The sequence below is a fragment of the Rousettus aegyptiacus genome, unplaced genomic scaffold (genome assembly GCF_014176215.1).
Source record: "Rousettus aegyptiacus isolate mRouAeg1 unplaced genomic scaffold, mRouAeg1.p scaffold_m13_p_8, whole genome shotgun sequence".
Lineage (NCBI taxonomy): Eukaryota > Metazoa > Chordata > Mammalia > Chiroptera > Pteropodidae > Rousettus > Rousettus aegyptiacus.
The window spans coordinates 14,376,583-14,399,255 of NW_023416311.1; the positions used below are offsets into that span (position 1 = coordinate 14,376,583).

General features: G+C 47.4%; 1 protein-coding gene and 2 pseudogenes across 2 annotated transcripts; 2 read left to right on the forward strand and 1 right to left on the reverse strand.

Annotated features, from left to right (window-relative positions):
- Positions 1–2,500: 2,500 nt before the first annotated feature.
- Positions 2,501–3,945, reverse strand: LOC107498757 (olfactory receptor 1F1-like). 2 transcript variants are annotated; one of them, XM_016122233.2, is made up of 2 exons: positions 3,931–3,945; positions 2,501–3,421 (listed from the first exon to the last, which is right to left on the reverse strand). In XM_016122233.2, exons 1-2 carry the CDS (start codon positions 3,943–3,945, stop codon positions 2,501–2,503), a joined length of 936 nt encoding a protein of 311 aa, XP_015977719.1. The 2 variants fall into 2 exon arrangements, with proteins under 2 accessions (XP_015977719.1, XP_036081682.1); XM_036225789.1 differs by lacking the exon at positions 3,931–3,945 and having other exon boundaries at positions 2,501–3,499.
- Positions 3,946–5,533: 1,588 nt separating this feature from the next.
- Positions 5,534–5,653, forward strand: LOC118607233 (annotated as a pseudogene).
- A 5,925-nt stretch (positions 5,654–11,578) lies between these two features.
- On the forward strand, positions 11,579–14,602 carry LOC107498790 (annotated as a pseudogene).
- Positions 14,603–22,673: the final 8,071 nt, after the last annotated feature.

The window sequence follows — 22,673 nt, forward strand, 5'->3', positions numbered from 1 at the left end:
CTATGTGTAACTATGTCCAAATGTCCCTCTTGTTAGAAGGACACCAGGCATTGGAATAGGGCCCACCCCAATCCTGTATGACCTCATATTAACTAGATTACATATGTAAAATCCCTATTTCCAAATAAGGTCATTTTCAGAGGTAATGGGAATTAGGACTTGAACATATCTTTCAGGGGAGTCGACAATTCTACTCACAACAGTAGAGAATATTGAGGAATGATAGGGAGATAGGATACAAAGCACTTAGTGACTTATTGGATAAGTGAGATTAGGGAGAGTGTACAGGATTACAACATAGCCATGCCATTAGTTGAGATAGGCAATGCAGGCAGCAGAGAAGTACATGTATGTTTGTGCTGGTTAGGGTGGATCATGATGATAATAGTAGCAGAGGGGAGCTGATGGGTTCCATTTAGGCAATGTTGGGTGTGAAGACACCCCGGGTGAGGGGTGCAGGAGTTGGATATCATGGATATACAACTCAAGGGGAGGTCTGACAAATATGGATTCAGAAGTCAACAGTGCATAAGCATGGTTAAAGACATGAAAGTGGGTGTAATTGCTCAGAGAGAGAGTATAGTGAGAAGAAATCTGAGAATAAAACCCAAGAAAAAAACAAATGCATATGGAATGATAAGAGAAGAGAAAATGACAAAACAAATGGAACAAAGAGACAGTTCAGAAGCAAGCAGAAATGGTGTTTAAGAAGCTAATGGAATTGTGAGTTTTAAAAAGAAACTAATGGTGAACAATGCCAAATAAACTGGGAAATCAAGCAAAATGACTGGATAGCAACCGTTGTGTTTTCAAATAAAATACTAAGTGTTGTTTTCAATGAGAAGTTAGTAATGTGGCAAATGGACTAGACCTTAATACCTAACCTTTGGTTAGGCAACATGGTGTATCTGTTCTTTTTCCTTGTTGTCATTCTGTTGCTGCTGTTATTAAAATGTCTCAGGTTAGGTTCTCCAGAAGCACAGGCTTTTTGTTCTGTTATTCAGTATTAGTGGGTTTCATGTGTAATTTGTTAGGAGCCTTGCTTTGTACAGGGCATCCAAGGTCAACAGTATATGTGTGTGGGTAACAAGCATCTCATACTCTGTAGAGGGCCTTGAAGAAGGGGGAAAGAAAGCAGCTATAACCAGACACACAGTATCACATGGGCAATAACTCAGTGAGAAGTTTTCTGTGGGAACCCAGGAGAAGGAATGAGAATCTCAGCCTAGAGGAACCAGCAAAGGCTTCCTAGAGGCAACATTAACTTAGATCTTGAAGATTCAGAAGTTTGCTTTTCAAGGGGAAGGACCAGGCATCCTGGATGGATGGAATAAAAAAAGTTGATCTTTCTCCAAAATAAAAAGTGTACCTTATGCTGAATATCTTATGCCAAACATAAGATAAATCAATCAAATTGGATAATGACACTATTATAGACTGAATGTTTTTGACCCTCCCCCAAGATTGTATGTTGGAATCCTAACCCCCAATGTGATGGTATTTGGAAGTGGAACCTTTGGGAGGTGATTAGGTCAGGAGAGGGGAAACCATCATGAATGGGTTTGGTGTCTTCATAAGAGCTCTCTTGCCCCTTACGCCATGTGAGGGCACAGTAAGAAGATGACATCTACGAACCAGGAAGCAGTTTCTCACCAGATACTGAATCTGCTAGCACCTTGATTTTGGACTGCCATCCTCCAGAATTGTGAGAAATAAATGCTTGTTGTGTAATCAACCCAGTCTATTGTATTTTTGTTATAGCAGCCTGAATGGACTAAGAAAAGCACTAAAAATTTTGAAGTGTTCTTTGGATTCTATGTGAGAGCCAAGAATGTAGATTATGGTCAAAGAACCAACCCTCTCAGCACAAGAACACTTGAGCCCACAGAGAATGTCCAGTAACTATTTTTCACCTCTATTATTGTTACCCACATTAGACCTCAGATTTCCAATCAGGGTTTCTAGATCACTCTTCATGATAAGCAATCGTAAAAGATATTCAAAGCAGAGTGCCTGTCAACTCAGAAAGCTGCATTAGAACATCCTGGGGAACTTAAAGGATAAAAAATACCAACACCCAAGACCCACCCCAGAGATTCTGATTTAATTGGTCAAGGTTTGGTCCAGTATCAGTATATAGACCATCAGAGTTCCCCAGGTGATGCTTTCATGAATCCATTGAAAACCACTGATGTAGATTCTGAAGGCATTTCCAAAAAGGAAGTGCAAAAATACTTGTTACATGTAACTTTTTTAAAGTGATCACTTAAAAGGGAAAACTTGACCTTTTTGCAAAGTGGTTTGAAATACAGTAATTAGAAACAAATATAATTACCTTTTTAAATGAGAAGGGCTTTACTTAAGTCCAAGTTCATCAATAAGTATCTATTGAGAAGATTTATTTAAGTTCTTTGCAGACACTTTGACAAATAGATTGCTACATTTCAATGAGTTGGTAAAAGTTAATATGCCCGGGAATGATATATTCATGGTAATTTCATCAATAAGAGCATATTTTCCTGCCAATCGTTTTTTGCAGGGCCCCTTTCAGGTCCCTGTTCCTCAGGCTGTAGATGAAAGGGTTCAGCATGGGGGTCACCACAGTATACATCACAGTAGCTGTCATGTCTTTTTCAGATGAGTGCGAGGATGAAGGGTTGACATATACAGCAATGATGGTGCCGTAGAAGAGGGAAACCACAGCCAGGTGGGAGCCACAGGTGGAGAAGGCTTTCCATTTTCCTTTTGTGGATGGGACTCTCAGGACAGCACAGGTGATATGGATATATGAAGCTAGGATGCATATGAATGGGGTTATCATGATCAGGGCACCCTCAGTCAGAATCATCATTTCATTGAGGTGTGTGTCAGAGCAGGAGAGCTTCAGGAGGGGAGTCACATCACAGAAGAAGTGGGGAATGGTATTGTCTGCACAGAATGAGAGTTGAGCCATCAGCAGGGTATGCAACAGAGCATTCAGGTTGGCAATGACCCATGACCCAGAGACCAGCAAGGCACAGAACTGATGGGTCATCTTTGTTGAATAGTGTAAGGGGTGGCATACAGCAACAAAACGGTCATAGGCCATTACGGCCAGGAGGAAATTGTCCATATCAGCAAGCTCAAAGAGAAAATACATCTGTGTGAGACACCCGGAGAAGGAGATGGTCTGACTTCCGAGTATGTGGTTGACCAACATCTTGGGGACAGTGGTGGAAGAGAAGCAGATGTCCACAAAGGACAGGTTGCTGAGAAAGAAGTACATAGGAGTGTGCAGGCGAGAGTCCACGCTGATAGCCAGAAGGATAAGCAGGTTTCCCAGCACCGTGGCCAGGTACATGCTCAGGAAGAGGATGAAAAGGAGCTTCTGCTGCTGGGGTTGCCTGGAGAGCCCCAGGAGAAGGAACTCGGAGATACTTGACTGGTTTGCCCCTCTCGTGGGACTGGGAGCCTGGGCCCATGGGCAGACAAAGCAGGAAAAATTCAAAATCCTGGAAAATGATGGTTAAGATGGGGCAATTACGAAGATTACAAGGAGAAAGGTCATGAGACATAGGTGAGACATTAGAACTTTTCTCCTTGTATGTTTTGGCCGGTGATGGCTTTCTTTGTGCCTTCATTACTTCATTACCAAAATGAAGGCAGTGTGCTGAAGGATACACAGACACAGAGCTTGTGACAGTGGTTTTGTCTGTAAATCATTTGTATGTTTGAATTTTTTACCAAAACTGTGGATTTTTTAGAAGTGTCACAAAACACTACAGATCTAATAATAGACTTTAATATTTCTATTATTATAAATATTTAGTATTTGTAATGAGTACCATAAACACAGTACAGTCTACCATAGAGACTGACATGTAGTAAGCATATACCCTAATATAGGATGCTAATGTCATCGATATCATTAGTGGTGTTGCCTTAAAGAACATTTTTCAGTTCCATCATCTCTAGTCTGGACCTGTTATACATTCCTAACATGTTTGTCCTGAGGAAGATATCAATGTGTAAATCAATAACTGCTCCCAGGGTGGTAATAATCACATTGCTGCTGCTGCTGCTGCTGTCGCTTCCTGGGCTCACATTTTTGGAGCACTTTATAGAGCTCTGAGCCAGTCTTTCTTGGCTGTGTCCACTGAGCTCCCTAAGTCTAACCTGTAAAACTAAAATGGAAATAATCCAGAGGCATGAATAGAAAGTTGGCCAATTTGTGTTTGCCACGGTTCAGGGTCTCATAAACAGACAAGACATATATACTGGTCATGACTAGGCAATCATGAGAAACTGCTAATAAGCTTAGAACTGCTTCTGTGGCTCCACTTAAATGAAAGACATGGTGAGGAGTCCCCCCATAAGGCTTTACAGTTTAACAAGTAGTCATTGATGAAGTCCCACTGATCTGATCCTTACCCAAAAAGAATGGCAGTCTTCATGGTCACAAGAAGACCCAGGCTTGCTTCACTTTTCCAGGCCTGGCCAGCAATTATTGGTCCGAAGGAGAGAGACTCTCATTGAGATTTTTAGGCTAAGTCTGCATGAAGAAGGGGCTTGAGGGCATGGACTCAGCCTTCAGTGCAGGAAGGGAAATCACAGGGCCAACTCTTTACGGGAACCTCTACAGCCACTAGGGCCAGATTCCCTGAGAGCCTCATTAGAAATAAGCAGAGAGTAATTGTCTTTTCTCTTCCTTGGGCTTGCTTGGATCCAACATTGATAATAAATACCTGTCATCAGAGTTACATAATTGCTTTTTCAGGACTTGGAAATGTTGGAAATGATGCAATCTTGAGGATAATCATTAGCAACAATCCTTCTGCTAGAGAAAACTCTCATGGGCAATAACTCAATGAGGAGTTTTCTGTGGGAAGCCAGGAGAAGGAATGAGAGTCTTAGCCTAGAGGAATCAGCAAAGGCTTCATAAGCTTCATATTTTATCCCCCACCTGAGCTTTGATAGTGTCCTCATTGGAAAATATGCATGTTGCTGTATAGGGGTTAAAAGAATACCTTTGGATTCCCACAAATCTATATTCAACTCCCAGATCCATCATGACCAATAGTTAGAACTTGAGAAGCTGCCAACCTTTACAGAATCACAAAATCCCACAATCTGTATAATATTCACCTTGCAGAGTTGTGCAGATTAAATGAGGCAATTCATGTTAAACACCTTATGAACCCCAATCTTCTCAATGCACTGGACTAGGACCATGTCAACTAGGTGGAAGCTAAAAGTAGTAAGTGATATTTATATCCTTCACTCTCTGCTCAATTATCTGTGTTCTGAATAAATGCCATTTGGAAATACTGTCACATGCTTATCTTCATATGTCAATAGTCATTTTTGTAAGAAGCCAGTTAACAAGTCTTTTATTCTATATTTTAATTTGGAGGTAAATTAGTTAAAAATAGGAACCATTGCTGAGTCCATTTATAAATTGACATTGATGCCAATGAAGAACAGCATTTTTTAGTCTAATATGTATCACCTTATTAGACTGAAAGAAACATTTGGCTTTAAGTTTGCCCATAAAGTCTATGGTCATGCCACCCTGAACATGCCTGATCTTGTCTTGATCTTGGAAGTTAAGCAGGGTCGGGCCTGGTTAGTACTTGGATGGGAGATCACCTAGGAATACCAGGTGCTGTAGGTGTAAAACAAATAATAATAAAATAAAATTTAAAAAAGTTGCCCATAAACCTTTTGATCTTATGCATTATAAAGTTTAGTTTCCTGAGTTGATATTATTTAAGAGTTACTAATAAAAATCATGCACCTGGGTCAGAAGTGGCAAATGAATCATACACACACACACACACACACACACACACACATGCACGCACGCACTGAAAACCAAAGTGTTCCTCTAATATTTGACTTTGGGTTAATTTATAAACAATGTATTCCTCGCTTGGCTATTGCATCTTAACCACCTACTCCCAATAATTCAGTATAGGAACCTCGGCGCTATAATGAGCCCTCATATTTTCATCAGACACATGTTGTAATCAGACATCAAGTTCTGTCCACTCTATCTCCAGAAATAGGCAAAAAAAAAAAAAAAAGCCACAGTTAGTTATCAAAGATCTGGGGAGGAGGGGGAGAATAGTCATAGGATTAGTAAAGACATTGTTTGCACATGATAGAAAACCAGCTTGAAATCAGCTTAAGGAGAAATGGAATCTATTGGTCGATATAACTGCAAAATCCAAAGTTCTTGCAAAACCTGTGTGTTTCAGGCAGGGCTAGATTTAGGGACCCAAATAATTGACATTGGGATCTATGTTTCTCTATCTCTCTACTGTCTGCTTCTGTTCAACTTCATTTTGCAAAATGTCTTTCTCCACATGACAGGCAAGATGGCTACCAGTAGCTCCAAACTCTCATCCTCTCAGACTAGCAATCACAGGGCACATAGACCTTCTCTCTACCAGTATTTATTAACTCCAGGCAAGGCTGTGATCATCCCTTCTTGGATCATCTGATCCAATTATTCTGGATGGAAGAGTGAGGTATTCTCATCATCCTGGGTCATAAACCCAACCCATTTGGAAACCCACTGATGAACATTACCACCAGGACTAAATGGAGGAGGGAAGGAGTTCCTAAACAGATCAAAGAAATAGGAAAGAATGTCCCTCAACAACAAAAAAATCTAATTACCATGATCCATCAGAGTGACTCCACCTGAAGCAGGATATTTAGCCTAGGGAAGTTTGTCCTCACCTCCAGGATGCGTCTCTGAAAGTTTCCCTTAGTCTTTTACTCAGCCTTCTCCCCGTGGCTCTGGAATTTCTCCCTTATCCCTTACTTAGCCCTCTCTCTGTTTTGATTCTGAGAGCATGAGACTTCAATGTAAGAAATAAGCCAAGGCAGAAGACAGGCTAGATGGTCTTGGGTCATCCCCTCCCTTCCAGGTGGCAGGAAAAACAAGCCAAGACTGGGAGGCAGGGTGGATAGACTTTGGACACACCACCCCCAAGAAAACAAAAGCCCATAATTCAGACACCTTGGAGAAAACTCTCTGAGTTTTCCCATACTTTTCTCTTGAGTGTGTACTTTCGGTTTAATCAAATTTGTGCTCTCCTGCTTGCCGTTTGTCATCCCCTTGAATTCTTTCTCTAGGCATAAGACAAGAAACTGGTCGCCAGCACTCCAGGTCAGGCAGGGTCCCTCTTTGGACTCTCGCCCCGTTGAGCTCTGGCATCACACTGGCTGAACTGAGCAAAAGATTGAGAATAAATACTTAAGGCACAAGGATAAATGAATAGGCTATTTTAAAAGTTAAGGTGAACTAAAAAAAGAAAAGACTATAATCAATGACCACCCAATTAGCATCTATATCTTGGTTTCTAAATACCATTCCCTATGAAAAGGAAATAAGTTTCCTTAGAGAAAGGGCTTGATCCAGGTCTGGGCAGGAAAAAGACAAGGTGCGTCTAGGACATTATGTGCCAAAAAATGAATTTCGCTTAAAAATTTTTAATGAGGCTACTAGAAAATTTTAATTCCATATATGATGTCCACTGCCTCTAGCATCCCCTCAGGAGGCATATTATATCCGGTTGTCCCTCTTTTTTAAATGACATAGTACTACAGATATTATCTTTCTAAGTCTAGCTAAACTGACAAAACTTTCAAAGACATCTGGGTATGTATTTAAGGAGAACCTGGCTTTCACACTTTTCTCTGTAGTCTAGAGCATAAAAGAAAAAGAAGCACACACTCGATGTGGGGCTCAAATAATGATCCTAGATTAAGAGTCTCATGCTCTACCAATTTAGCTAGCCGGGCACTTGGTATCAGAATCTACTACACTCAGAGAAGAGTGTGTACACACCAGTTTGTATGACACTGAGGATGACGTGGGAGTGCTATGGACTATAGATGGGAGAAATGCACAGCAGTCAAGCAGGATTTGACCCAGGTCTTGTTAAACAAAATAAGATCTCAACGTCTGGCTGGTTCTTACTAAATACTATTCTTGGTAAATGTTAAAATGGAGCACAGTATTTTGCAGATGCAGCTGTAAACAGATTGAACTTGACAGGGACCCGACCTGGTAAGGATAAGTGCAGCCAGCTGCAAAGAAAAAAATCAACATATAATTAACCAAATAGTGCATATAAGCAACGGCTAAGTCTCCCTTTTGGGAGATGGAGGTTTGGCTTTGAATCTCTTATTTCCTTTACTTGCTGTAAATAAAACTACCTAACCGCAGCTACCTGTTTTTCTTGAGTAGAATGCCTCTAGTGGTGAGTTTGGTAGCAAATCTGGCGACTCAGAAGAGACTCTCCTAAAGAGACTCCTTCTGGGACTGGTATGGATTCTTAACAGAGCAGTTGGCAGTGGTATCTTCTCCAGGACTTACTAGCCTGTCTCTCTAGCTGGACAGAGGATCTGTCATAGGAGACTTCCGCTTGGTGCTGACTCCCTGAATGGCTGCCTGGCCCACCTTGACAACAAAGTGGAGTGGCCGTTTGAACCTGTTTCATTCAGCGCTTCTGAAGGGAGGTGGATAGATCAGCGCCTGTAGTCACTTTAGTGTTTCTATTCCCATTTTGGGTATAAGTTTGTCTGAAGGATAATTTAATTTCATTTCTGGCACGTGCTTGGTTTCAGGTTGGTTGAGCAGGAACTGTCTCCTGGTAGCTAGATTCAGGGCCCCACTTAGGCCTAACTTTGGAAGGTTGAGGAATGCCTGCAGGGAAATCCAAGACATACTCAGGTGATGACCTACGGTCTGGTTGTCTGGTTGTCAGGGAACCCTGGGTCACTGAGAGTGTTTTCAATAGGCTAGAGGTTATGGGATCATAGTGTCCACTACCTTTTAGTGTGTGTCCTTCGAAAGTTGGATTTTGTTCTTTGTGTGTATGTTTGCATTTGTAGTGCTCAAATGCAGCCCCTTAGGGTGCATTCTCCAGAACTGGATCTGTTTCTCTTAAAGAAATCAAGTACTTATATGAAGAAATATAACAAGTGGGTCAGTGGGAGGAAACTGTCCTGTACATGGCAGCCTTGCTCAAGGCTGGGAGTCTATCGTAGATTTGGGAGGCATTATTTTCCAAGTGCAGCATCTTTGCTCCCTCAGGTTTCAGCATTTCGTCCGTCACAATTTTTACTAATCACGCAAAGCTTCTCGCCCACGACCTCCACCCTGCTTCCATCCAAGGAGTACACTTTCTGGAGCATCATGAGTTCCCACAGCCAGGTGAGAACTCATGATGGGAAATGGGAAAGGCACCCCAGCAGTTTCCTGAACACCAGTGAGGTTCCCATCAGACAGGCCTCACCACCTTCACTGAGGAGGCTCATGGTTTCCAGTGGAGGTGATCTGAGACAAGTGAGACTGAGAGGCAAAGGGTTGGGCTGTGGGACTCGGGGCCAGTCTATGGCTAATAGTGTAAAGATATATGTTTGGGGTTAAATAGGAACAATTACCTGTTTTATCAATAAGCCAAAATTGAAGCACATTTTATAGGCTGTTTGACATTCTTCAAATCTATTCATATAGAAGACTCTCACAGTTTCCCTTCCTCTGAAGGATGGGGGGGAGGGATTATCAATTTCTAGTAGGTATGATTATGAAAATTTTACCAAAGTTCTAGCAGAGGACATAGAAAGCAAAGAATCCATGGTATTTGGGTAGGAGGTGATACACTCCTTCCAAGATAAGTTTTTGCCACCCTGAGCATGCCTGAGCTCATCTGATCTCAGAAGCGAAGCAGGGTTGGGCCTGGTTAGTGCTTGGTTGGGAGACCACATAGGAAAAACAGGTGCTGTAGGTGTGAAAAAAAAAAAAAAAGATGTTTTACCTTAAACTTGAGGCAACAAATACTCTCATTAGAGAAGTACGGGTCAAGGTCGAAAGCAGTGGTTTCTACTCTTGGTTACACATCAGAAAAAAACATGAGAATTTTTTTTAGCAATGTTCTCCAGAAAATTCTGATGGGTAAAACCCAGGTGATCAAGGGTGTATTAGACCTTGAGCACCCAGGGAGTTTAAACTATCCTGAATACCTGCTTCATATCCCAGAATGCTCCAGATATCCACAGGAAGTCACGAAAGATAGCAGTGGGGCCTACCACCCCACCTCCCAATTGGTAGAGGTGTCCTTTAGGGTTTTTAAAAACAGGGATGTGGCAAAAGAAAAGAAGAAGGTAATATGATCTTAAAAATGAGCTGTTAGCCAACTCAGAAGAAATATGATTAATCAATGGGAGTAGCTTTATAACCAGTGGAGTTAGGAGGGCAGGGTATGCCGTGGTATCCTTGTTAACACAATTGAAGCAGGAGAGCTTCTCCCTGCAGCGTCTCAAAAAACCCTCCCCTCGGGGCTGGCCAAAGCCCCAGTATCTAGACAAAACCCCTGCAGTTTTCCTGCAACCCACCCTTCTTTATCTACTGAGGCTCAAGATTCTCTCCCCATCCCCACAAGAGAGTTCCCAGGGCCTCAAAGACTACCCTTGCCACGCCCCTAAGTTTATCCTTTATTATTTGTGCAACAAGAGTATCAGATTTTCTCCAATTGAGAAAGGAGAGGAAGCACTGAAAAACTGCTAAGGAAAGGGCTTGCAGAAAGGACTGACTCAGTCCATTCCTGACTGCCCTCTCCCCCTTTCCTGGATTCTCCAGCTAACAAGTTTTCCCACAGCTACCTCCTCCACCTCAAAGACCCTCCAGCTAACATATGTTGATTCACAGTTTGCTATCCAACCACCTGTGTAGGAATAACAAGACTGGGTAAAACTGCTTGTTATGTTACAATCGGGGCTCAGCCTTTGGATAAGAATCCATTGAGATGGTGCCAGCATCAATAAGAGCTACTTTCTGCTTATAGCCTCCTCAATGTCCCATCTCTCCCAAGAATCTTATAACAGTGTTGATAATGCCAAGGTCGCAGGTTCTGCAAGGCAAAATGACCTGTAAATAGATAAGGCCAGTGGTCTAGAAATTCCTCCACCCTTGCAGCTCCCTACCAGAAGCTCTGCCTCCCATCCTGAGTCATGAAAAACACGTGAAACCTCAGACAAAGGAATCACATGCCCCTTGCATGGACACTGCAGAGGTATATAAACTGAAATAAATCTAACCAAAATGAGCTCCTGCATGGAGTTGTTAACCCCATGTGCTTCACCGGCTTATAAATTCTCCTTCCTCTAACAAAGGAAGGGTGTTACTTCCTGCAACACAATAACATCCTTTATGCCTTAAAAAAAAAAAAAAAAAAAAACATCCAGAACAGAGTCAGAGAGAACACTTTGCATTTAGTTGTCTTGTCTTCTAATCTTCTTCACCTTGCGGAGGAACCAGCCTGGGAGAAAGAGAGCCATCACTGAGAGAAACTGGGACTCTGTAGTTGTGGACTCCTTGTTCCTGGTGTGTGCCACATATTTCTGGGTTGTTACTCTGCTGATAGGCCTACAGGGCCTGCCTGAAGGTCTTAAAAGGCCTAGTGGAATCTCCCTCCAGCTCTAACTCTATCTCTGCAAACAGAGAGTTCCCCTCCTCCCCATCCCCCCACCCCAGCAGTTAAGAACTTGTCAAGACTAGCTGAAACCAGTGGAAACCAAGATGACTATCTAAGTCGCCTCCAAAAGATTTTAAAGCTCATTATAATCTCCATGCTAAGTAACACACCTACCAGCGCCAGGACAGTTGACAATCGTCATGACAACCGTGGGAAGAGACCATAATCAGCGAGGGTGGAACCCTGATTGGGGAGGAAGAGAGACAGAGAGAGAGATGTCTCCCTTTTTCACCGAAAAACCATGAATATTCCTCCCACCTATTTACCTAAACCTCCCCTTCATTTCTACTATCCTGTTTAGGCCTCTCACCGCTAAGAGACCAAAAGTTGATCTAAGAACTGCGCTTCTGCTTCTCCATTCTCTGGCCATGGAGTGAAACCTCTCACTTTCCTCTAGAAGTTCACTTCGCTACACCTAACGGGAAAAGAGCCCCTCTTGGGGGTCCTCAAAAAGGAGAGTTTCACCCCTTGGTAACAGGGTCACAGATCCAGGGGGAAACCCAGGATCTCTGCCTTCGCCTCGCAGAGCCCCAGGCAGAACTGGCAAATGCCCACGCACCCCTTCGGTTTTCCACATTCGTTTAAATTTGGCCTAGGATTTTTTAACTCTCCCGAACGCAATTCACCGATTTTAAGTTTGTTTGTTTTAAATATCTATCATTTGTTGTTGTTGTTTTTAGCGAGAGCGTTGGTCTCCAAAACCCCGCCTATTCGCATCACTGGAAACCACGAGTCTCTCCAGAAGTGTTTTTCTTTATAATTTCCCTAAAGCTGTTAACGTTTTTTTTTTAAAAACCAGTAAATAAAAGTTTAACAGAGTAACTTTAGGACAGGGATGGTTCCCGCGCCCCGCCCCCGGGTCTAACTCGACGTCAGCCTCGGGACCTGCGGTGGCCTCTGGAGGACAGGAGATTCTGCCGTAGCTGTGACCGCAAGCCGACCGTTGCCCGGAAAGCGGGGAACCTTCGCCCTGTATGGTAAGCCGCTATCCGGGATTGAGACTCCTTTAAGGGTCAAAAATTAACCCCCACCTGGTCCCCCAGCCGCCGATAAAAGGGCCTCTCACAGTCTGGTGTCCAGAGCGAGTAGAGGACCCCTTTTCGATGCCGTGGACCCCAGGCCTAGGACCCAGGCCGGTGCTCCGGAAACCCTTTCCCGATCTGGGGCAGGGGGACCAGAATAGACCTGGGAGAACCTAGATATAGATCACAAGGAAATGGAGGGAGGAGGAGAAAGAAAAGGGTAGACAGGAAGGCGGGGGAAGGCCTCGGACGTCCCCCCCCCCAACTTCTGTCACCCCATCCTCCCGGCTCGGTGGTCATGGTTTATAAAGTACTGGATGTTAGCGGTGGCGGCGGGAGTGAGTCTCACCCGAGAAATTGCACCCTCCGCCCCGCCCCCCCCCCCAAAAAAAAATCTGGTGGCTCCAGTGTTGAGAACAACGAGCCTCCGGTCAGGAAGGGAGGGTGGCCGGGCGATCCTTGCGTTCCCACGCCGTCCTTGGGTCACTTTTCAGACACTCCTCACAGCTGTCTTTTGAGCCTCGGTCACTGGGAAGACTTGGAAACGCAGTATCCTCATGGATGCTCACTAAACACCATCTGCGAAGTTTCTCAGGACTCCAAGGTCCAAACCAAGAAAATGAACCGTCCACCGTGGGGCTCGAACCCATGACCTTGAGATTTAGAGTCTCACGCTCGCGTTTTCATCTTGGCCGAGGCCTGGCGGACGCGGGTGGGGCCCTTCCTCATCCTCCTCGGTTCCCTATCCTTAGCCATCCCCGGCGCCCCGCGGGGAACATGGGCAACGTAGGCCAGGGAGGGAAATTCAACTGGGCAGCGCTTGCGGGGACCTACAAAAGGGGCCGTGGCGGGCGCATGGTCTGAACGACACCACCCGCCGCCCTCGCGCCAGCCCCTCCGCACGCCCCTCCCTCCCCCCAGATACTGGTCGGTGGTCGTCTTCGCTCTCCTCTCCTTCCCCATGGAGAAGGTGGAGCTGATCTAGAAGGCTAAGCCGGCGGAGTAGGCCGAGCTCTACGACAACGTGGCCACCTGCGGAGAAGGAGGCTTTGACGCGGCAGGGCGCCGAGCTATCCAGGGAGGAGCGCAACCTGCTCTCGGTGGCCTAGAGAAAGTGGTTGCGGGCCACAGGTCCGCCCGGAGAGTCATCAAACATCGAGCAGAAAACTGACCCCTCAGACAAAAAGTTGCAGCTGATTAAGGACTATCAGGAAGAAAAAGGGGTCTGAATAGAGGTCACTGTCCTGTCATTGTAGGATAAGTATTTAATAGCCAACGCAACTAATCCAGAGGGAAAGGGCTTCTATCTGAAAATGAAGGGAGAGTACTTCCGTCGCCTTGCTGAAGTTGCATGTGGTGATGATCAAAGACAAACTATATAGATAATTCCCAAAGAGCTTACCAAGAGGCTTTTGATACATACAAGCCAAGAAAAGGATGAAACCACACCTAATTTGTCTGAGGCCGGCCCTTAACATTTCTGTATTTTACTATGAGATCTTTAATAACCCAGAGCTTGCCTTCACACTGGCTAAAAGGGCTCTTGATGAGGCCATTGTAGAACGTAATACGCTGAGTGAAAACTCTTATAGAGACAGTACCCTCATTATGCAGTTGCTTAAAGACAACCTCACACGGATATCAGACAGCGCGGGAGAACAATGTTACGTGGCAGAAGGATAACAGCATACGGAGTGCCTGCCATCTTTCTTCCCCTCAAGAAACCTTTTACACATCTGCACAGAACGGAGTTATTCATGATTCTTAATCATGGCACACTCTCAAATAAAAAGGAAAACCCTGCTGACGATGTTTGTCTACTCATATGGTCCTCTCCACCACCTCGTTTCTATGCTTCCTCTTCTCCAGTGTAACCATCCCCCATATCCCGTGGGAGGCTCCTCATTGGCACTCTTCTTTCCAGCACGAGCTGAAGGCATAGGAGGGTTAAGCACTCCATGAGAGGACTTTCCCTGGGCCCATGTTCTGGACAAGCGGGAAAGTCTGGAGGAGTTAATTCCCCTCCTCTGAGTCCTGCTTTCCTCTCACTCCCAGGTATAGGAAAGAAAGGTACCTTCCTACTGAGAGGATGTTTTGTAAGAATTTGGTGCCCGGAGGCATCACTGCTCAGGGTTCTGTAGAACAGATGTCTATCCCTGTAGAGCTCTTAAACGCGGTTTGTTGAATGTCGTCATAGGTAGGAGATGTTCTCTGATACATCTCTTAAATGTGCGCTCTATGACTCCATTGCTTGACGTTATTTAGCTGATGGGGCACAGAGTAGGGGTGTAATCACGTGGGATCATAGCCTCGGACCAACAATAGCCACACCACAGTTCTTTACATGCTTGGATTTTTAAACTATCCCATGTTAGCAGGACCGGTGTTGGGGCTCCCAGTGGTGCACAGTTTGAGCCCCAGTATAGGGCGGAAGGGGACCCTGCTTCCTGTGGGTGCTGGGGTTCAGGGCCCCTGTGTATGGCGCTGGAGCTCCCAGGATTCTGACCTTGGGCAGGGGAAGCGGGGAGCCTCAGGATGCCTGGTACAAACACCAGTAACCTGCCGCCTCTCCCTAAGCTCCCGGGCCCTAGCTCTCTTGGGGAAGTCCTGGCCTCCTGAGCTTGGGACTGTGCAGGGAGCCCCATGCTGGCCTGGAGAAGAATGGATTCCCGATGTATAGAGGAAAGAAAGACCTCTCTCCTTTGGTGCCTGGAACTCGGATTGACAAAGTAGCTTGTCAGAAGACAGGGGTCTGACATCGCTTTTGTGACCTGGACCCAATTAAAATTTAAAAGTGGCAATGGGAGGGACTCGGCCAGCTTGAGGTTTTTGGGTTTTTTTTGTTTTTTTTAATTACCTCCCACGGGGTCAAGGTTAGAGATGCAGAGGTGAGATCTGAGGGCCAAGCCTAGATATCTGACATGTATCTGGGGAAAAGAGATAGGAAATCGCCGGGGATTTGAATCCGGGACTTTTCGCACCCTAAGCAAGTGTGTCATAACCCTAGAGCAATGAACCAAACTACTGAGTAGCTTTGAGTCCTTTTTGTAGCTGATGTGGCATCTGGGACCAGCAGAGAGGTCAGAGTTACACAAGGAAGATACTCCAACTTTAAATCTGCCCAGAAGAGCTAAATTCGGGGATCGGTGGACCAAGAGGCAACCCAATGCTCCTAGCGCCTACAAAGTGGGGAGCAGCCCCAGCCTGTCCGAGGCTTCCTCGTCCGCGGCCTCCACTGTACGCTTAGACAACAAGGAGTCTGTGGTTAGGAAGGCTGGCCAGCCTGCCAGGCAGTCCAAGGGTCCCTTCGCCTCCCTTAAGTCAGCTTGCAGGCGCTTCTTGGAGGAGCCGAGAGCGCCCTGGGGACGCACTGGGGCAAAAGCTAGGAGCTCCGGGTTGGATGGGTCAGGAGGGCACCCAGGAGTGGGGTGACAGTGCGTGGAGGTCCTGGAGCCCTGATCTCTAGGACGCCTGCTTTGGAAAACGCCGCACCCCCACGGTGTGGCACCCAGTAGGTGCTGACCAAAAGCCTGCGTGGAGTGCATGGAGGAACAGCCACCACCATCTCTGTTCCTCCTCCCCTCCTGCTTGCGTCCCCAACAAGATCAAAACCAAGAAAATGAGTTTCCGACAACGTGGAACCTCCACCTGCCAAGGCTGGCGTTCAGAGTCGCTTTGTTCTACGAACTGAACCAGCCTATCAGCACTGGGCCTGTCCCCAAGTGCCCTAAGATGGCCGGGCTCCAGAAGGGGCTAGTCCTAGGGGGAGGTCCTGGTTCTCAGGCCACCAACCAGACCCCATTTCAGGGTGGGTCAATTATATCCTCCCCCACTCACCAGGGGGAGGAGGCATGTTTCCCAGGTCCCCAGATAGTGGGGAGGACCAGGATGCCACCCTCTGGGTGACAGGGACCTCGTCCAGGGACAGGGGATCAGGTTCCAAGGCACTCTCTGCCATCAGTATCTCCTTCTCTGTGTCTAGGCGTGACCGACCCCAGAGGACTGGGCAGAGCTGAACTGAGCCAGTCTGTGTGCAAAGTCCCACCACCATTCCTCCACCCCTCTGGATCCATGCCACCAAATTTGCCCTCTCTCAACTAGGGAGGTCCTGGGGCCTGGGGGAGGGCGTAAGAGTAGAGTGCAACCCAGGACTTGGGTGGTTATCATCCTGAACCCTAAGATATATGTACCCCTAGACCAACCAACTAAGCACTTTCCCTTACTCTAAATAACCTCTTGTTTCTCAAAGTCATCTCCTTTAATCTCTGTTACTGCGGTGGGTAGCACCGAATCCCACTCTGCGTCACTATATTCACACACTGGTTGTGCCCCAGAAGCTTCCACCTAGTCGGTCTCCCGTCCTCCACTGAAAATGCAGAGGGGGAAAGAGGAACTCATCCAGAATTTGAAGACATGTCCTTTACACCAGGGGTTCTCAACCCCTGGACCCCAGACTCGTAGTACCTGTCCATGGTCTGTTAGGAATTGGCCCGCACAGTACGAGGTGAGTGGCAGGGAAACGAAGAAGCTTCATCTATATTTGCGGCCACCTCCCAGCTCCACCTCAGATCATCAGGCATTGGATTCTCATAGGAGCACTGGTCCTTGGCACCAAAAAGGTTGGGGACCACTACTCTATGCAACAAAAGCGAGAATCATACCTCTAGACCAAAGAACCACCGTGCAGTGTTCTGCTTTGCTTTGTTCCTTCCTTTCTTTATTTGTTATCCTGCTGCTGAACACACAGTGAAGCTTCCACAGTCAACCCAATAATTCAGTTGTTAGTGTGCGCACCTGTGAATTCGGCTCTGTGGGTTCGTGGGTTCACAGCCACTGTCAGATTCCAGGCCAAGTGTTATTTCTGCCAGATATATCAACTAGATTATCCTCAGTGATTTGCTCCTTGAGGCCTCGGTTCAGCTAGAGGATTGCTCTGCAGCTCTCAGAGGCCCTGAAACCAGTTTACCAATTATGCCTCCTGATCCCCGGACTAGGCAGGGGAAGGGTGGCCTCCCTCCCAGGCTGTGCTCCAGTGGAGAAATAAGAATCTCAGCCCTTCCCAGGGTGAACTGCCTGGCTGCTCCTACATCGAGACCAAATCTCTGTCCTCAGTGGGTGGTGCCTACCTCCCTGGGCTGGAGGCCTCTGATTTTTTTTGGGGGGGTGGGGGGTGGTGCTGGGCAGAGAGAGAACTGACACTGGAATTCCCAAACTACTAAATATTGGGACCCCTATACCTCTCTACTTGATCAGACACCTGAATCAACATGACGTCATGGGAACTGGAGTATTGCTAGCCAAAGGTTGGCAGCAAGCAAATGTTTTCAGCGGGTGGCTCATTCATGCCGAAGAATAACCACGAGATTAAGAGTCTTATGCCCTACTGACTGAGCTAACTGGGGGACCAATGTGCGGGTCGGGCCCTGTGTCCTTTGACCTGTGGCCTCTGTGAAGTTCTAATACTGTGACTAGAGGAAACTGAGGACGGAGGCGGGGCTCCAATCCCTGCACAGAAGCGGATTCGCCTGAGCCTTCCCAGAGGAGAAACTGGATCCCCTTCTCCGACGACCTCAGACAGGCCTTCGCGCTTGCTCTGGTGTGGCGCTTTGAGGCCTGGAGCCGCTGAGCCTGCAGCCCCAGCTCCCAAAATCCGAGGAGTGCAGCCACCTCTCCCTTCCCTAGCATGATCTTGGGTCTGAGACACTAGGGCGTCTCTTGAGACAAGGTGCCTCGCAGAGGCAGAGGCCCCTTGCCAAGGATGAGTGGGAGGCGGCCAGCTCACCCGGGCTGTGTTTCTTGTCCGGCAAGTCCGCTGTCCTCCCACCAGGGCCCCTGAGCCCTCTCCACGCCTTCAGCCCGGACCAGCAGGGGGTGATGGACACTTTTCCCCAGCAGGAAAACCAGCAGCGATCGCCTTCTGCTGCGCTGGGCAGTAAAAAGAAGAACACGATGGGTTCCTTCCGCCTGGAGTGGGCCTCGGAGCCTTCCCAGCCTGCTCCAGCAGAAACCAAAAGGGTCTGAAAACATGGGGTGGCCCTAGACAGGTGCAGGGCCTGTCACCCCCAAAGCAAGCATCATACCCTTAAATCGAAGAGGCAGAAAGCAGATAACGGATCCTGGTCCTTGGTGACTGACCCGCCCATCTGGGACAGAGGCTGATTCGCAGCCCCGGGGTTGGGGACCTGGAATACCACAAAGGGGGAGGGTGAAATTCGGCTCAGTGTTCCAGAGTACGGGGTCCATTCCTGGAGATGCACACGTAGGGCTGCTCCCTGCTCCACCACAACGAAGTACGGCGGGGACTTGGGCGGCTGCAGAGCCGGCGTGGCCCCAGGACCCAATGGGACTGGGCACTGAGGATGCTAATACTCCACACCTGCACTGGGTCTTAAACAAAGGAACCAGAACGGAAAAATACCTTTCGGCACCAAGGGCGCCTCTGGACACCTTGAAGTAGCCACAGGCTCTGGGCACCTTCAGTGCAGAAGGGAGCAGGGGGCCAGATCCTGGAAAGGAAGCCCACACCCAGAGGGTGCGCCCCAGTGGCCTACTGAGGAAGGCACTGGCCCTCTAAGCCTGGGACTGTGGAGTTCCACCCAAGCTGCAGAGCTACAGGCATTGGCCTTGGCTACCTTGTGCTGGGGTAACAGTTTGCAAAGCCAAAGACTGTCCTCAGCTATCACTGAAAGCTGCACTTCCAAAGACTCCCAAGTGAGAAAAAAAGAAATTGGGGCCCCCTTAGGTGGTCCCCGCAGGAGTGATCCACATCATTTGCCACCCCTGACCATTCAAAGGCCCGACCTCTGAATTGGCCAGAACTTTACTGAATACTCATGAACACCTGCTATGTGCCTTGGCTCTGTATTAAGCATTTTTTCCAAACATAACTCATAAATGTTTGCAGTACATGCTGTCACTGTCTCCATTTAACAGATGATGAAAATAAGGCCGGGATGGCTAAATGTCCAGTCCAGAGTCCCTAGCTGGGGCTAGGAGGAATGAAACGCCCCCTGCTGTGGGACCTAAACCAGAAAGGAAAGTTTTTACAATTATGGGCTGAGTCAGCATTTGGACCCAGGATCCCTCTCCCCCAAACCAGAGTCATGCCTGTGGTCCAGCTCAGCCACAAACATGAGCCGCATCCGCCACACAAAATTTTCTAGTGGCACATTTTTAAAAGTAAAAGAAGCAGGTAAAATTAATTGTAATAATCTATTGTACTTAATCCAATATGTCCAAGATATCATTTCAAGACGGAATGAGATATCTTACTATTTTTATATAAATTTTCAATAACTGATGTGCATTTTACACTTATCACAGCACTTCTCAGTCGGACCAACCACATTACAAGAGCTCAATAGCCACATGTAGCTCGTGCCTGCCCTATTGGAGAGCGCAGCCTTAGGCCAGCCAGTCACACAGACTTTTGCCTTATTTACCTTCAGCTGCGACTTGAAATTTGTGACCATCCCCATCTAAAAATGAAGGGGAACAGGGACCACCTATTGCACCCAAAGTGAGAATCATACCTCAAGACCAATGAGTCTCCCACCTGAGTCACTGGGGTCACCAGCCACACTGGGCTGGGCTGCGATAGGGGCTCAGCCCCTTTGGGGATGAACCCAGGCCGCGCATGGATGAGGACATTTATAGAGAAAGCCCTGTGACTGGGTCTACTGGGAGAAAGAAAGAAGTTCTGGTGTTACAAGGGAATTAGGGTTTCTTTTTCCATTTAGAGTTGAGCAGACAGATCCTCCTGGGCGCTAAAACTCCTGTTTCTTTCCCCCATGGACTCTGGTCGTAAGACCCTGAGTGTCTGCTATGTCCCTATCAGCCATGGCTCCCTGCCATCCCTCCACCCCATCCAAGACTCGGAGTCTTGGGAAAAACAGAGCCTTGTCCTGGGTCCCATCTGGGAAGGAAGGTCCTGGCAGGCTCTCCTCTGTCTATGATTGTCACTCAAGGTAAGCTTCACAGAATTGAATGCCCTATTCTCGTGTGGGAATGGGGGAGGAGGTAAATCGTATTCCTTGAGTCTCTAATGAACTCAGAAGCCCAGGATCAGGAGGCAGAGGATGTCACTCCTTTTTATTTAATTCACATCTGCACACCCTCTAGAAAGGTCCAAATAGTTAGATCCAAAGGCAACCTCCACCCCAGGAACCCTGACAACTGAGCAGTCCTGGTCTCCTGAAAATAATTAAGAAATATGCCCATCAGTCGGCGGAAGGGAAGCATCTGTGTGTGCTGTGTGAGATTACTCAACTGTAGGCTTGATTGCCACAGACCTACAAAATGCAAATGTAACTCAAGTTCACAGGGACTGGACTATTCTTTGGGGAACCATACCTTTGTCCCCTTCATCCTGTCAGAGTTTGGAGGTCTTGTTCCTTTTGTAACAAAGCATCATACCTTCCGTGCATCTGCAAGGTCGTCTGTAATCCTACTCCTAGTTTAGAAAATATTGTAGATCAAGGTTCTGGGATCCAGGTTCATGAGTCTCCTCATGGGGTTGATGCCTGAAATCAAGGGTTATGTTTAGACTCAGTGAAGGTTTGTCTTAAAAATTATAAAGCCCAACCCCTAAGGAATCCTGAATCTGCTGAGGTGGGCCTCAAATCTCCAACACTGAGATTAAGAGTCTCATGCCTTCCTGCCTGAACTAACAGGGAGGGTGTCCTCGGTTTCCTTTCAAAGAGAAATGGAGGCAATCCTAGAGAATGAAGACCCCCTCCATATACGCACACCCTTACCTCCACCGCTCCCCTGAACCAGTGCTGTCCCCAGCTTGACTCCCCTGTTCCTATCCAAAACTGCCTGGGAGTCTCAGGATTGAAAGCTGCGAGGTGAAGGTCCAAAATTCAGGAACATGCTGACCCTGACAGAGGCCCAGGCACAGTCGCACTGGGAGGCGCAATCCTATGGCACCCAGGGAGTGGCAGTGCTAAACTGCCTTCTTCCCTCCCAGTTCTGGGCTGGGAGTCGAAGCTCCCCTCTAACCCTTCCCTGAAACCTTTCCTCTTGCAGACAGGAGGGCAGGGCCACAGGGTGTCAGGGTTACTAGAGATAGCTGGAACAAGGCATCCTTCTCTGTAGTGGCCCCTAGGGGATGAGTCCCCCCGGGCCTGCAGGAGCTCCTAGGTCCAAATCCCCAAGTCTCACTTTCAAAGTCTCAACTGCTTCCCCCCCGCACCCCGCCCCTAATGCCCTCCAACCAACCCTATCCCACCCCCACCCAGCTTTAGAGAGGGCAGTGTATTGCAAAGGGAAAAGATGTGGGGACTCACTGCAGGCCTAGAGGGGGAGCCCTAGTACCCTGGGGGTACAGCGCAGGGTTGGGCTAGGGCCACCTTCCTTTCCAGTTGTTTCTGGAAGCTTCAAATGTACATGGGGGAGGACGAACATGGCAGCTCGTCATCTCACGAGTGGGTCCAACCCAGGGATGTCACTGCGGGGAAAGGGCAGCAAGACAGTGTCAGGGACAAGGAAAGGACATTCAGGGGCTTTGGTCACTGAGCTCTGGGGAGGGAGGACTTGGCTGTGGACAGGAACCCCCAGGTGTACCCAGACCCTAAGTCCCCTTTCTGTAAGTGAGTGAGACGGCTTTGGCCAATTGAGAGGGCTGGAACACCTTGGTCTATGGTTTGGGTCCCACAGGGCACTCCCAGGGTGTCCAGGAGCTGCACCCAGTTTCTTAGTAGCCCAAGTCCCCCCTGCCTCAGCCTGGGTCCGTGGGAGGTCCTGGTGGCAGATGGGGGGAGGGGAGTAACAACCCCAGAACTTTGGGGCCTGCAGAGTTGAATTTCACCGCTCTCTGGAAGCTGAGCCAAATCCTCCCACCGTGTACCTCTTCCCTCCACGTGGACAGAATCAAGGACACACATGAAAGGGAGTTTGGTTTATCAGTCTAGGGATTTGATTCTTGCTTTGGATGTGTGCGGCCCCAGGTTCAACTCCAATATGACCCTCGTTATTCAGCTATTTTTCTTCCCAGGGCAGTCACGTTGCTAAAACACAAAGGGCCAAGGTCTATCCCAACAGATAACCTTCCAGTCTGTGGAGCTGGCCTGGGCCTGTGCTCACTGTGCTCAGCCTAATGTCACCAGCGCTTCGGCAT